Here is a 16,258-nt window from a genome sequence, read left to right on the forward strand (position 1 = left end):
ATGATAGGGCACACAGCATCTGTCATATCTCTCCTTGAAACCATTAACAGACAAAGCTCACAAATACTCAGGCCACCCATTCCATTCATTCACCACTCTCAAAGCAAAATTTCTAATCCTCATGCCCTTAAAAACATATTTAAGCAACATGAAGAGAAACCAACTTCATTATCTCATTCCAACCTTATCACAAAACAGATAATTTGTGATAAGGTAAGAAATATCTTATGTTGACTACAACAGTTTCGTTAGGATATTCAAAGAAGCTGCTTAAAGGCCACATATGCCACTCAAAGAAACAAAAACCATGGAATCGTATAACAAGTCTGGTCTTCGTTTATAAAAAAAATGTAACATAGGAATATAATATTATGAACTAGTTTTAGGCATGATACCTCTTGAGTAGGGAAACATGGACACAAAAAAGAATTCAAACAGCAAAGAAATGAAATTTCTCAGAAAAACAGCTGAATACACCAGGTGGGACCATAAAAGAAATGAAGAAATTTTACAATTGCTGAATATAAAAATGATTAGTTATTACATAAGTAAATACAAACAAACGTGAATAGAACCTCTAAATGAAATATACACAAATACCAAAAATACTATAAAGATATAAAATATTATTATTGTACGAGTACCCCCATGGAGTCCTAAGACTCATCATGGGAGATTCAAACTATCAACACAGTATCTGTCATACCTCTCCTTGAAACCATTAACAGGCAAAGCACTCACAAATACTCAGGCCACCCATTCCATTCATTCACCACTCTCCAAGCAAAATTTCTAATCCTCATGCCCTTGCCAACCACATTCTTACCCAACTTCCAGGGATGATCTCTTGTTCTGCCCCCTCCAGCCACTGCTGAAACATTACCCCTGCATCAATCCTATAAACCTCTCCCCACTTTTCATCCTCAAGAAACCCAGGTGACCAGACCTGAGCACAGTAATCCGGATGTGGCTGTATCGAGGCTTTAATCAAGAGGAATGATAACTCTCTTATTTCTGATTGTGTGTTCTTCAATAACCAAGTAATCCTGTGAGTCCTGCTTACTTTAGCAATACTCCCTGTAAACTTCAACTTTCTATCTATTGCTACTCCCAAATCCTCGGTTTCATCAATTTCATGGAGTACAATTCCCTCAATGTGATAGACAGCCTACAATCTTTTGTATCCCAAAATGCATAACTTTACACTTTTTCCACATTAAATTGACATCCATTAAGTTTTGCCTATACTGCAAGCTCTCTACATCACCTTGGTTAACTGTTACCTTACCCAACTTTGAATGATCAGCAAAAAAAAAATATTTCCCTTCAAATTAATTACTATATCATTTATGTACAAATTAAACAGCAGTGATCAAAGCACAACAGATAAAAAATAAAAAAGAACTGGAAGAGCAAGAAAGCAATAGCATGAGACTGGAACAGGCCACTTAAAAATCAATGAAAGAAGACCTCTTGAGTCATGTGCTTCTTGAACTCAGTCATTCATTTACTGCTGGTTGGTTTGTTGTAAGCATCTCTTTTCTTGATATCCTAATTAATTTTAATATTTTGCCTGAAGAAGTGAACAAGGTAGATGAAAATGGGTGAATTTTTAGATAAATCAGTTTTCATGGATTTCAGTGGAAAAATGCTAAAATTCACCTGCACTTGCAGTCTGACACATAACACTTCCTTAAACTTTGAAAACCATTAAGGTTTACCTTGCCACTGATTTTGCAAGATGATGGAAGCATTTTGCAGGAATGAATCAATCGCCTGAATGGTTGTTTTATGTTGTCCATATATAGGTAACCCTCATATAATGCGGTACTTATACAATACAGTTTCGATTGCCTGACTTTGTTGTGAGCTCTTCATCTGTAAATGAATTCAAGAAGAGATATGACAGATATTGTTTTGCTAGCTTGGGTCTCCTGCGATGAGTCTACTGACTCCATGGAGATACCCGTAATAATAATAATAATAATGATATAACACAATCTACAAATTGTAGTAACCCTTGTTCAACACGGTACTTATACAACGTGGTTTCGATATAACATGGTCTACAAATTGTAGTAGACCATGTTATTTTTCACTGCACAACTTAAAAATCAAATTTTATTTTTGTTAAATCTGAGTCTGCCCGTATCGGGCATGTAGTTGTAAGTAGCGAATTTATATTAGGGGAAATATAACTAAAACTGCAACGAAAGGGAAAAAACCAACATTGAAAAGAAAATTCATTTCTCTCAAAGAAAATATTAAAATCTTGGATCGGTTGAAAAATGGAGAAAAACCAGAAGTTGTTGCAAGGGCTTTGCATTTAAATGAATCAACAATTCGAACAATCAAACAAAATTAACATAAAATCTGAGGAAGTATTATTTTATTGCTGGGTCAATGGTAAGTGCAAAGCGCATTGCTCGTGTAAACAATATTCTAATGAAAAAAAAATAGAGAAATCTCTAATGATTTGGATAGAAGACTGTACTCAAAAGAAAATTCCTCTGGATGGAAATCTTATTAAGCAAAAAGCTCTCAAAGTTTATAAATATTTAGAAGAACTCGATCAAGATTCTTCATTCAAATGGTGGGGAAGGTTCTGCCGAAGATTCTGATTGTGATGAATCCGTTAAAGAAATTAGCAGATGGATTCGACTTGGCAAGAAAGTTAGGAAGGTATTTTATGGATAATGATCCCTTAATGGAGTGCTCTGGAAAATTCACGAGACAGTTGGATATTTGTTTAGCTCCAATATTATGAACTTAATAAAAAAAATTGCAGCATAGTGGTAAGCAATGTCTTATTACTGACTTCTTGATAACTAAACCAGCCGAAGTATGTAAATGATGTCCTAGAGATTTCAAGTGATGACAACGTCCAGCCACTCATAAATAAAGAACATCTACGAAATGTTATTTATGAAGACAGTGATGACAATTAAAATATGCACTTTTATTCTGCCTAAAACATTTATGCATTACGTGCAATGAAGTTTACATGCAATTTGTAATTTTTATAATTTTATACTATGTATTTATTTGTTGGCAAAGATATGTATTTTCTCCTCACCTGTGTAGTATCTATGCTGAGGACATCATGCATGTAGTATTAGGTGAGCTTAAAGAAAAAAAGGAAGATCTATGACAAAGAACAAACAACTAGGAAAGAAGGAAGACCTAGGACAAATTCTTGAGAAAGTTAATCAGATCAGTAAGAACAGAGGATGTCAGCTTAATCCTAGCAAGACAAAGATTATGGTTCTCAAAGGAAATACAGACAGGGAATCTCCTGAGAAACAAGTGCACCTTAATCGAGAAAGAATTGAGGAAGTCAGCAAGTTCAAGTACCTTGGATCCATTATTAATTGTGAAGAATTGCTGTTCAGAAGACATCAGAAGAAGGTGATTGGGAATGGCTAAAATAACAGTCAGAGACTTGTCTAAAAGCTTGAAGGATGTATCTATCTTTACAGGAACAAAGTTGAGGATTTTGGATGCAGCTGTTTTTCCAACAGTGACTTATGGATGTGAGACTTGGAACCTAAAGAAGTCTGATAGAAAAAGAATAGCTGTTTTTGTGATGTGGTGTTACAGAAGGCTGTTGAGGATATCATATACTGAAAGGTAGACAAATGGATGGATGCTAGAAAGCATCAGTAGAACTTTAAGACTTTTTAGGCATACTGACAGAAGAAACTTGAAATACTTTGAACACATTGATAGGATGGAAGGAGTTCTCAAAACAGTAATAGAAAGTAAAGTTCCTGGAAAAAGAGGAAGGGACAGATCATAATGAGATGGATGGATGGCATATCTGAAGTGATAATCTTTAGAAAGTTGAAGCCTCCAGAAAATCATTAACAGGAACACCAGGCAAGGACTGGTGCAGCACATCACTGAGCATCTGATGATGTCCAATGAATAGATGGATGGATGGTCATATTAACTCTGCCCTGTGTGCAATGGTTACCAAATTGTTTCTCAAGCATATCTGCAACATAATACCTTTTGATCTTTTTTTTATCCACAATTTTCTTATGCCAATTTTCACAATATCATCACCATACTTATTTTTCATGATGTTCATCTTCACTCAAATGACTATGTTTACTCCCATCATGCAGTGACATCAATGTGACATGTGGATGATCATTTCCACACCAAAAACATTGTGACTGCATATAAATCTGTTAAGATTAATTAGTCAGTCAGTTATACCCTTTCATCACTCATTACAAAAATATAATACACAAGAATACTCCTAAAAATTTAATAACATATCCAGCCATAGTAGAAACAATTTATTTTCAGAAAGAATGCCTTTACTGCTGAGTGTGCATTCACAAATTCTTGAGCGAGAATGTTACAAGTCTGTGAAATAACAAAAGTCCTTTCCTAGGTTATTAATTGTCAGGAAATTTTTAATAAAATATATATGTGCATGCATGCATACAGTGATGAGCTGCTAAAATCTTTAACAGTCATTTACATGCCTCCCTCAATGAGTCCCTGACTCTCTGGAGGTCTCGCTTAATAATAATAAAGTTCTGATTTAAGAAATGTGCCCAAGTATGCATTTTTTGTACCTGGTTTTCAATTTCATTTGCTTTAATAGTACATCTTTGCCATTCTGAAGAAATGCATAAAGATTTTACTTCAGGGACCCTGTATGTGATGTATTTGCACATAATGGGAATAAAACCAAGTTTTTTATCTTTAATTATTGACATAAATCTTAACCCAATTGGTAGAAACTGATCTCTAACTGTTAGAATTCAGTGTTCCATTTGAAGTTTATTTTGTACACCTTAAGTTTACCAAACCCACACGCATTTTATAAGATCATATTATACCATTTTGTTTTTGTAGATATTTTTAACAACAAGTTCTAAAACTGCTTCAAAATTTAACACCAGTTCATAAAAACTAGCTACAGCTCATCATTGCATTCCTTCATACATATATGCATACCTTCTCTAGCGATCAAACTGTCTTCAGAGAAGGAACGAAAACAATAGTGATTTCATGCCACTTCAGACTTCCAACTATCAAATTAGTTTTCTTCAACCAAACAATGCTAATCATCTAAAGACTTTCCATAATGCTAGAGTGGGATTCAAACCCAGAGACCAGCATCTGCAAAGCAGTGACAGTTCCACTCAAGCTGATTAACTCAATCCCAACCTTCTTCAAAAAAAAAAAACATTTTGAAAATATTTAGTTCATTCTGCATATACATCAAAAGTTAAGAGTAATGAAGAATAGAGTATATTGTTATTCCACGTAATGTAATATAACAACGAAAAATTATGACATTCATCAATAATTCTTTATTCATTAAGATAACAGCTGCTAGAAAAGCTAATTTTCTCCCCTAACTTTAAAACCAATAAATACAATGAATCTTAAGGTTGTAAAGAATAAACATGTCATATTAGTTTGTTTTTAATATAATAAAAAAAATTATTAATGCCATACATTTACTGGAGATTTTCACATCTAATATTACTAATTACTTCAGCTATAAGGAGAATGCAAAATAAATTCTATGAATCTTCTCTATGAGCTGAGCAATCTACCAAGTTCTAAAAAGAGAAATTCAATTTCTGTATTTATGAAAATATGCTGACAGTAATTATGATTTTTCTTATCATAGAAAGCACAAATGAAAATGAACTTTACACCATATGAAAGTTGCATACACTAGAATTAAAACTAATATATTCAGTGTTTTCTTTAAAAAAAAAAAAGGAAAAGAAAAGAAAATGTCATATATAGAGAATCTAATATAAAAATAAATCATGGCTATGAAAGAAAATTTATTGTATACCAAATTTGGCCAAGAATAAGCTACTAACCAACCAATTTTTATATACATGCAAACTAACATATAGCACTAGTTTATGTTGTTTCCCCATCCCCTTAAAATTCAACCATCAATTTAACTTGTCATACTGATCCAGCATTCATGAACAATGATCAGCTTTGGTGATACTGCTAATATGCACCACTTTAAGCATGCAATTTTACATATAATTGATTTCTACTTAATGCAAACTATTAAATATTATGAATTAATGTCATTCAATTCATATCCAAATAATTCAGCAAGCAAATGTAATACTATTTTCATTTATAATTTAACTACTTTGAAGAAATTAATGAATCTTGGAATGCCATCTACAGTAACAAAAGACACTAGCAAATTAAACATAAACCACTATCTAATCTAATAATTAAGTACCATTATATTTTATCAAGCCAGAAAAATATATTAAACATGCTAAGAAACAAAAACTTGTTTTCTGTTTTAAAAATAGCATTAAAAAAATAAAAACATGGAAATAGTTTTTTTTTTAATATGCGGTGATTTTGTTTTAAGAAGGCTGTGTAGTCAAGATACTTACAAAGTCTTTCTTGATTGCACCGAAATTCTTTCCACAGGCCTCTAAAGCCTGTGCAAATAAATGTGCTTCAGCCGGAGTCCATTCACTGGTTATGCTACACTTTGAACTGTGTTCTCCAGCAGGGGACGGGCTTGGAACTTGACACCCAGCATCATGATGGCATGGATGATGAGAAGTTACAAAATCAGACTGCACAGAAATAAAATATCAATTTGGTTTGGTATCCTATTTAAGAAATTACACTATATAAATCTTAATAAGTTGCATGTGCCATAACTCAAAAACTAAGAAAAAATCAGAGCCAGTTCAAAGCAAAAATTAAATTTTTTTAAGCATTATTAATGAAAAGAAATAAGACAAACAGAACCTTATGCTCACAAAAATAGTTCCTTTTATTAATAAAATATATAAAGTAATAAAAACTAATGTCTTTTATTCTGCTTATATTTGCACTTTCATAATATTTATGAAATGGCTGTTGACTGAACAGAATTATTCATTAAATCAGGACAATTTTCTTATGCGAGTCCCATCCACTAAAGGTAATAAACCTATCATGCATCAGTACCATGGATGTATTAAGGGTTAAATAATATGGATACCTTGCTCTAGAGACTAAACTGTTTCAAACCACTTCAGGCCTACAATAATCAGGAGAGTGGTTGTGGACTCATAACTGGCAATTAAATTCATCCACCACCACCATAAAAAGCTTGAATTTTCAATGGCATTCTCAATAGATATTCTAAATATATTCTATATATATATATATATATAGAATAAATTCATCAATTCTAAATATTTATAATTCATAACCTGAAATCTCAGATTTCAGGTTATGATTTTTTTGAGGAACAATCTTCTCTCTTATTTCATAAAGAGTACAATCTACTGGTCTTCGATGTTAACAAGCTTCTTCTTTCACTTCATCTTTCTGCCCTTCCATGGTAATAATGTGCTATATGCTAAACAACTTCTTGTGGAACAGGATTTCAATATTGCAATTTCTTGATAAGCAAGCTTAGGTGAGCTGGAAATACTGTAACAAACTCAATTTGTTTAACTATAAGTGAAGGAGGCTATTTTATTTACATAATCAACAAAGATTGACATATGAAAGGATTTTCATATTCACAATGGTTTTCTATTATTAAATATTTTATTTCTTATGGGCAAACCAAATAAATTTTGTGACTCTATTAATGTTAATCTTGTCTATTCATCTTGATGAGATGAATACTTTATTTTCAGGCACATTGCTTTTAAATTTTATTTTCAGTTGTTGCTCCTTAAGTGCTTATCCTATTATTGATTGCCTCTATTCGAATCTCTTATCTAATTTTGCTAGGCCTGTATTTTTATGTTATCATTCATAGTAATATCTTCATACTTGTAGAAATAAGAGTATAACAAGGGATTTGAAATAGGTCACCATTTAGTTTTGAGAAGAATAAAAACAAAAGACATTTTTATTCTGCTCAAAACTGAAACATTCTGTACAAATATTTAAAAAAAAAAAAAAAGTTTAGTATCTTTCAGAAGTAACTCAGACTCAAAATATGCAACTACATATTATTCAAGGGGAGAAAAAAAATGACAGTTTGAAAAATAGATTCAGATCCTGGAGACTTAGTAGCAGACTAAAGAAAAAATTGATTTTTTTCTTTAGTCTACGAGGGCACCTACTCTACAACTCTGTCTCCACCACTCAAATCCACTAACTACAACTACCATCACATCTACATAAACGCCATCTACTGCCTACTACCGCCACTGGTATTTTCACAGACAATCACAAACATCCATGTCCACTGTGGGATTCAAACCAGCAACCTTTTGGCTGGATAGCGGATATGCTAATCATTCAGCCAACCAGGCCGGCCCTCTTCAAGACATATCTTTAACTATAAATATCTTAAAGACTCATCACTGGAAAAAATGCACAACAGCTATTCATTCAATGTCTGTTGTATTGCTCCTAAAATGCTGACAAGGCACTTGACTATCTCTGGCAAACTCGTGTCACTCATTTACCTTTCTCGGCAAAAAACAAGTCCTGACACCTTTGCTAACCATGCTTTTACACATCTCAAGATTTGATCCATTGCTCCCTCCCATTCAAAGATTTTTAATCATTAATATACATTATTCATCATTCATCAGCAGCAGCCATTTTCTTCGACTGCTGGACAAAGGCCTCCATTCATTCCTATCTTGAGCCTTTCTATGCCAATGAGTTCCTGCCATCTCTTTAATCTCATCCTCCACACCATGTCTTTGGTCTTCCAGTAGTGCTCTCTTTCCATCTCTAGGATATCATTCTGATATCGACTTTTTCCATTTTTAAGTGTTACTTCTTGCAATATGACCTGCTCACTGCCATTTGGATCTTTTAATGTCTGTTATAATGTCTCTAACCCTAGCCTGTGCTCTGATCCGTATTGTGCGTGCTATCTAGAATGGTAATACTGAGTAATGATCTTTTCATTTTCCTCTAGGTAATCCTAGACTTGTTGAATTTTTTTTTTTTAGTCAAAGTCCATGTTTCATTTCCAGATGTCATGACCAGAAGTATACAACTGCCAAACTTTTAAGGAAGGCATTTCCTTTGAGTGCTTCACGGTGTTTTCCAAAGGCTATCTAACCAAGTTGAATTCTATGTATACATTCTTCTTTACAGTCACCCTCTACTGTGATCTTTTGTCCTAGGTAAACATAGGAGGTTACTATATCAATTTCCTGGTTTCCATTTATACTGGCTTTTTGGTAATGTATTTATTATACATTTTTGTTTTCTCTTTGTTTATATTTAATCCTTTCTTTTTACTTCCTGCATTCACTTCAGTGATCATTTGCTGATGTTTCTGCACAGTTTCTTAAAAGAACAATGTCATCAGCAAATCATAGGTGATTTAGTTCTTTCCCATTTACCATAATATCTCTATTTTTCCAATCCAGGTTTTAAAAAATTTCTTCTACGTAATTAAGGTGAAATGGCATCTCTGTCTAATCCCTCTTTTTTTTATAGGAAATTTTGTATCTGTTCCTGATTTTAAAGATGCAGTTGAATTTTTATATATATGACTCTACTAACTTTTCATGATGTAATACTGCAATCCTATCTGATTCATCTTTGCAGGATAATTGTGATTTTTAAATAATGCTATTAAAATTAAAAAACCTTTTCATCATATATGTAATTCACGTTGTGAATTGCAAAAATAAGCTCACGCTAATAGTACATTACAGCTGCATACCTACTTAAGGGTTAAAGAGGGTGTTGGGAGAATTATAGTTGGCAATGACACAAATAAAAATCAATCTTGTTAATTTTATGTTTAATACTATGCCTGATTTTTATAAGAATGATGATGACCTGCAAGTTATGCAAAATGAAATGTTTGAGAATACTTGTCTATTTATTTCAAAATTAATCTGCAGATGCTAGGTGGGTTTTAGTTTATAGCAGGATGAGAGATAAATATTGCCACCCATTATCTTAGGCTGGAATTACTTCACATTTTGATAACAGCAGCAAGGTATATTTTTGGGAGCATCTCCATTTAAACTTAATGAATTAATTACATAAGAGATACTATCTCCTGGTTGAAAATAAAACTTCTTTATTACATTTATTGGAGGCAACTTTGATCAAATAACTTGGTAGTGAATGAGATTTTTTTTTTAAATGAAAAAAAAAAAAGTGTAAATTATGCAAAGAAAATAAGACAATACATTTCGAATGCAATGAGGCTGAAAATTCAATTTTCACTCGTCTATGATAACTCATCTGTGGTAGTAAATATCTGGCGCCTTGGCTACGTGTAGTTTCCTGTCCAGGTTAATAGAAGGTTAATATATTAGGATTAAGAAACAGTTGGTTATGTTGGTGGAGAACGGAATAGAGAAAACTAGGAGAAACCTTCATCTAGATGGGGATTGATCCAGATTGAAATATAAGATAACACTGGTGAGAGTAACTTGATAAATAATTAGACAACAAAACATAAGTAGCTGTACAGTATTCCATATTGCCTAACCTATCACATGAAATATTTCAACACACAAAGATGCTTCACACACACACACATCAATCAGTATTAATTTACTTCCAAGTATATATAAAGCAAGAAATTTTCCGTTATACTGATTGCTATGTATATTTATATTACATCTTTAGAATATAGAAGCACAATGATGAGAAAAAGAAAAATGTCATAAAAAAACAGAAATGCTGAATAACAGGAATCAATTTAAATTACAAATTAAACCTCAAATCTGAATGCATGAAACTGCATTAAATCAGGGAAATGCTCTCTCGGACCATTGATCCAATGGTCAATCAAGTAGCAAGTCAACCTTGTTCTTTATATTAGTTTCTCTCACCCATATAATAGTGGCTGTATGTACATCTTTTACTTGCATACTGTTCCCTGAAGATTATTATTATTTTACGGCATCTCTATGGAGTCCGGAGACTCATTGCAGGAGAGCCAAATCAACCACCATACACAAAAATCCTATCATACCTCCTCCTTGAATCCATTTACCATCAGGGAGCTAACAACCAATTCTGATAATCGATTCCGCTCACTCACCATACATGCAAAAAATCTCATCTGCACACCTCCTACTAACCACAGTCTAACACAGATGGTGTCATATATTGAAAAATTAGACTTGCTTCAATTTTATAAAACTCCTTTAATATCTTAAACGTTTCTATCATGTCCCCTCTCTTTCACCTATCAACACAAACTTTGTAACCCACAAATCTTCAACCTATCCTCGTAGGAAGTATTCAACAGACCTGTCACCATCTTGGTCATTTGTCTCTGAATCCTCTCGACCAATTCCTGGTCCCAGAGAAACCCAGATGACCAAATCTGTGTGCAGTAGTAAGATGTGGCTGAATCATAGCCTTATAAAGAGGGATAATAACTTTCTTATCTTTACTTGTTAACTCTACCATTGCCGGTCCCAAGCCTGGATGAGAAAGGAGAAGGGTTGTACTTGCAGCTAGCAACCATAATATGAAAAAACATTGCTACAGAAAACATATTGGAAAACTGACACAAAACCAAGAGAGAGAAGTACTGGGGGAAATGAAGCAAGCCAGTGAAAGCCCCATTGGGGAAGCTGACAGGCAACAAAATCCAAGAAAAAACCTCTTTAGCCCAAAACTTTTAACCAAAATTGGATGCTTGAATATTAGGACTTTGTACGAAAGTGGAAAAGCTAACTTACTAACCAGATGGACAGATACAAAATAGAAATACTAGGTCTAAACGAGACAAGATGGAACGGTAGCGGAGAAATCCAACTAACAACAAACAAATACGTTTTACTAAATATATGAAGAGCCAAAGGCTTCAATTCGGCGACATATAACTTATTTAAGTTAAGGGATAGTATATCCCATATTGTTTCTTAGCCGAATAAGAAACTCAAAGAGTTGATATCCATAAACAGACTTGGATATCACCAGATAAGAAATCCAAAAACCAAATAGACCATATTTTAATAAACAAACCTTGGAGAACCTCTTTGATGGATGTAAGAGTTTGGAGAGGTGCAGATGCCTTTACAGACTACTTATTATTGATTGCAAAAATAAAAATGAAACCACAAAAAATATTTAAAGACAAGAACCAAAGAATTAAATACAATATATCCAAACTGAAAAGCAGGGATACAAAAGACAAATATAAAGTAACATTAAGGAATAAATATGGAAGCCTTGTAGATTAACATAAGGAAATAGACATTGAAGAGAACTGGGAAAAAATAAAGAATATATTTAATAGTACCGCCGAAGAAGTTCTGGGAAGGCAGAACTTCTTCAGCGGTAGAAGGAATCGCAAACAATGGATCTGAAGAAACCATCAAATTATGTGAAGAAACGAAAGCTTTATGGAATACACTTCTGCAAAGTACAGAAGAAAACAAAAGAAATAGGATAAATGAAAAATACAGGCTTAAAAACGGGCAGGTAAAAAAAAGTGCAAGGAAAGATAGAAGATTTGTCCTGGAGGAAATGTGTAAAGAGGCGCTGAAGAAGTAGCAAGTAAATTTGACCCAAAGAGGTTGTTTGAGATAAAAAAAAAGTTAGCTGGGAAGAGTTTTAAAAGAGAAGGGCCTGTAAAAAATAAACAAGGAAAGTTACTCACAAATGAAGCAGACATAGAAAAAAGATGGGTAGAACATTTCCAAGAAATTTTAAATGGAGAAATAGAAAACCTAGAACAAGAAATACCAGAAGAAGAAATACTTAAAATAAATACAGGAACTATAACTTAACTAGAAATAACTCAGGCAATAAAGAAAACAAGAAACAATAAAGCAGCTGGGAGTGACAATATACAGGATGAACTACTTAAAGCAGATATAAACACTACTGTTGAAATGCTACACCTGCTATTTAATCAAATATGGGAAAAGGAGGAATGGCCAGAAGACTGGAATACAGGACTCCTGGTGAAACTGCCAAAAAAGGGAGACATAACACTTTGCAAAAATTGGAGAGGGATTTCACTTCTAAATGGTGTAAGTATTTACTAGAATTTTGCTAGAAAGAATGAAACAAGAAATTGAATCTAAACTGAGGAAAGACCAGACTGCATTCAGGCCAAACAGATCTTGTAATGATCAGATAATAACACTAAGAATAATTGTTGAACAGTCAACAGAGTGGCAGAGTAGCCTATATTTGGGATTCATCGACTTTGAACGTGCATTTGATAGAAAGACTATGTGGAAGTTAATGAAGCACTATGGGATTCCTCAGAAAATCATAAATATAACAAAGAAAACTCATGAAAAATCCAAAATCCAAATAACAAATAATGACAAACTATCAGCACCATTTGCAACAAACACAGGAGTAAGACAAGGATGTATACTATCCCCGACCATCTTTCTGATTCATGTTAAAAAACGTTTAATTTTCTTGACCAAAAAGCTCTGGAAAAACTTTTATTGGGATTATATTGATCAAGTGTATATAATAAACAACTAAGTTATATCAAGTAGTTTCACCAACTAAGTCTGTTGGCATCTTCAGGGAACATAACTGATGTTAGGCACTAAAAAGTAAAAAACTGTTACAAACTAAAATCAACCGATTCCAATTATATTAAACAAAGAACAGAGCGCATACAATACATTCATAGAGCATGGATGATCTCACTTGTTATTTAGGAACATTCTATAGTTGGCACTATGATTCGGTTCTGGCGAGTTGAAGGATCTGATAAGGGTCTTCCAGATCACAGGCAAGATCAGTCCTTGGTTCCTGTTAAGGTTTTGTGTACAGCAGGCAACTGTTGTGGCCTCCTTGAATTACATCGGCCAAACTTCAAGGAGCCTTGAAATTAGGCAAAAAGAACATATAGGTGACGTCAATAATAACAGAGAAGAAAAATCGGGGTTAACTTTTCATTTCTCAAGAACGAACCATACAATAGAGTGGGATAGAAGCACAATTCCTTACATGGAGGAGGACTTCCGCTCCTGAATTTTTAAGGAGGCCACAACAGTTGCCCGCTGTACACAAAACCTTAACAGGAACCAAGGACTGATCTTGCCCGTGATCTGGAAGACTCTTATCAGATCCTTCAACTCGGCAGAACTGAATTATAGTGCCAACTATAGAACGTTCCTAAATAACAACAAGTGAGATCATCCATGCTCTATGAATGTATTGTACGCACTATGTTCTTTGTTTAATATAATTGGAATCGGCTGATTTTAGTTTGTAACAGTTTTTTACTTTTCAGTGCCTAACATCAGTTATGTACCCTGAAGATGCCAACAGACTTAGTTGGTGAAACTAGTTGGTATAACTTAGTTGTTTATTATATACACGATCAATATAATCCCAATAAAAGTTTTTCCACATCTTTCTGATTGTTATTGATTGGGTGATGAGGAAAACATCTGAAGAAAGAATTGGCATTCAATGGGGATGGTCAAATAAAATCAGTGACATGGATTTTACAGACATATATGCCTTTTGGCATATGTCGTCTGCAAAAACATCAACACCTCCAAAAGAAAATAGATAATTTAAACCAGGAAGCAAATAAATGTGGATTGAAAATAAATTATAACAAGACTAAAGTAATGAAGATAAACCCCAAACAAGAATTAGTCTTTGAAATACTAGGGAAAACACTGGAACAGGTAGATAACTTTATCTACCTGGGATCAGTGATCAGCACACAAGGAGGAACCAAACAGGACATACAAAATAGAATCCAGAAAGCACAGATTGCATTCAGTATGATGAAGAAAATTTGGGGATCCAAAGAAATAAAATTAAAAACCAAAATTAGGCTCTTCAACACTAATGTTAAACCAGTTTTACTATACAGAGCTGACACATGGTCATTAACAAAGGAAAACATAAATAAAATACAGGTCTACATAAACAAATGTTCGAGGAAGATACTAGGAATATACTGGCCAAATAAAATAACAAACATAAAACTTTGGGAGAGAACAGGTCAAACCAGCATCAGAAATGAAATCACTAAAAGAAAATGGAACTGGATAGGTCACACAATCAGGAACCCAGATAGAGAAATAGCAAAAATTGCACTAGAATGAAATCCCCAAGGCAAGAGGAAAAGAGGTAGACCCAGGATAACATGGAGAAGAGAACTAGAAACAGAGGAAAGACAGCTGGGACATTCCTGGAAAGGGATCAAAAAAGAAGCATTGAATAGAGTCAGATGGAAGTCAATGGTTGAGGCCCTATGCTTCACAGGGAGTGAAGAGGATAGGTAAGGTAAGGTATCTTTACTTGTTAGCGTGCTTTTCAACATCCAAGTAATTTGCTGAGCTATTTTACTGACTTTTGCAATATGCCTTTATTTCAACTCTTTGTCCACCATTATCCCCAAGTCACTAGCCTCATTAATTTCCTGCAATTCAATACCATTAATATTATGGGTATCTCCATGGAGTCAGTAGACTCATCGCGGGAGACCCAAACTAGCAAAACAATATCTGTCATATCTCTTCTTGAATTCATTTACAGACGAAGAGCTCACAACTAAGTCAGGCAATGAATTCCACTCATTTACCACCCTCCAGGCAAAAAACCTTGTTCTGACACCTTTGTTAACCACACTCTTCTTTAATTTCCAGGAATGACCTCTTGTTCTTCCATCACTATCACACAGCTGAAACATTTCGCCTACATCAATCCTATAAAAACCTTTCAGTAATTTAAATGTTTCTATCATATCCCCTCTTCTTCGCCTATCAACCAATCTCTGCAATCCACAAGCTCTCAATCTATCAATGTAGGGAGCATTTTTTACATCACTCACCAACTTGGTCACTCTTCTCTGAACCCTCTCCACAGCCTCCTCATCTCCAAGGAATCCAGGTGACCAGACCTGAGCACAGTAATCCAAATGTGGAAGTATTAACGCTTTATAAAGGGGAATAATAACTTCTTTATCTCTGGATAAAGAGGTTATTGTGTTCCTCAACAACCAAGTAATCCTATGTGCAATCTTGGACACCTTAGCAATGTGTCCTCTGAACTTCATCTCCCTATCTACCAACACCCTTAAGTCCCTAGCCTCATCAATCTCTTGGAGTACCTTTCCATCAATGTAGTACACAGCTGGTAATCTTTTAATCCCAAAATGCATGACATTACACTTTTCCACATTGAACTGACATCCATTATCTTTTGCCCATTTTACCAGCTTATTTAAATCATCCTGCAAACTTTCAACATCAGCTTGATTTTTTATTGCACTACCCAACTTTGCATCGCCATTTCCTATATCATTTATATACAAATTAAACAACAATGGCCCAAGCAC

At 34.0% G+C, this 16,258-nt stretch overlaps 1 protein-coding gene across 1 annotated transcript in view; it reads right to left on the reverse strand.

Moving 5' to 3' along the window:
• LOC150097624 (uncharacterized) overlaps positions 1-16,258 on the reverse strand; it is a 350,600-nt gene that overhangs the window by 256,699 nt on the left and 77,643 nt on the right. Inside the window, exon 4 of the mRNA XM_090406960.1 lies at positions 6,414-6,602. Within this exon, the coding sequence (XP_090263086.1) occupies positions 6,414-6,602 (189 nt within the window). The remainder of the gene's footprint in view (positions 1-6,413; positions 6,603-16,258) is intronic.

This window comes from Typopeltis vanoorti, chromosome 17 (assembly GCF_054136105.1).
Source record: "Typopeltis vanoorti isolate ZY-2024b chromosome 17, IOZ_Tvanoo_1.0, whole genome shotgun sequence".
NCBI lineage: Eukaryota > Metazoa > Arthropoda > Arachnida > Uropygi > Thelyphonidae > Typopeltis > Typopeltis vanoorti.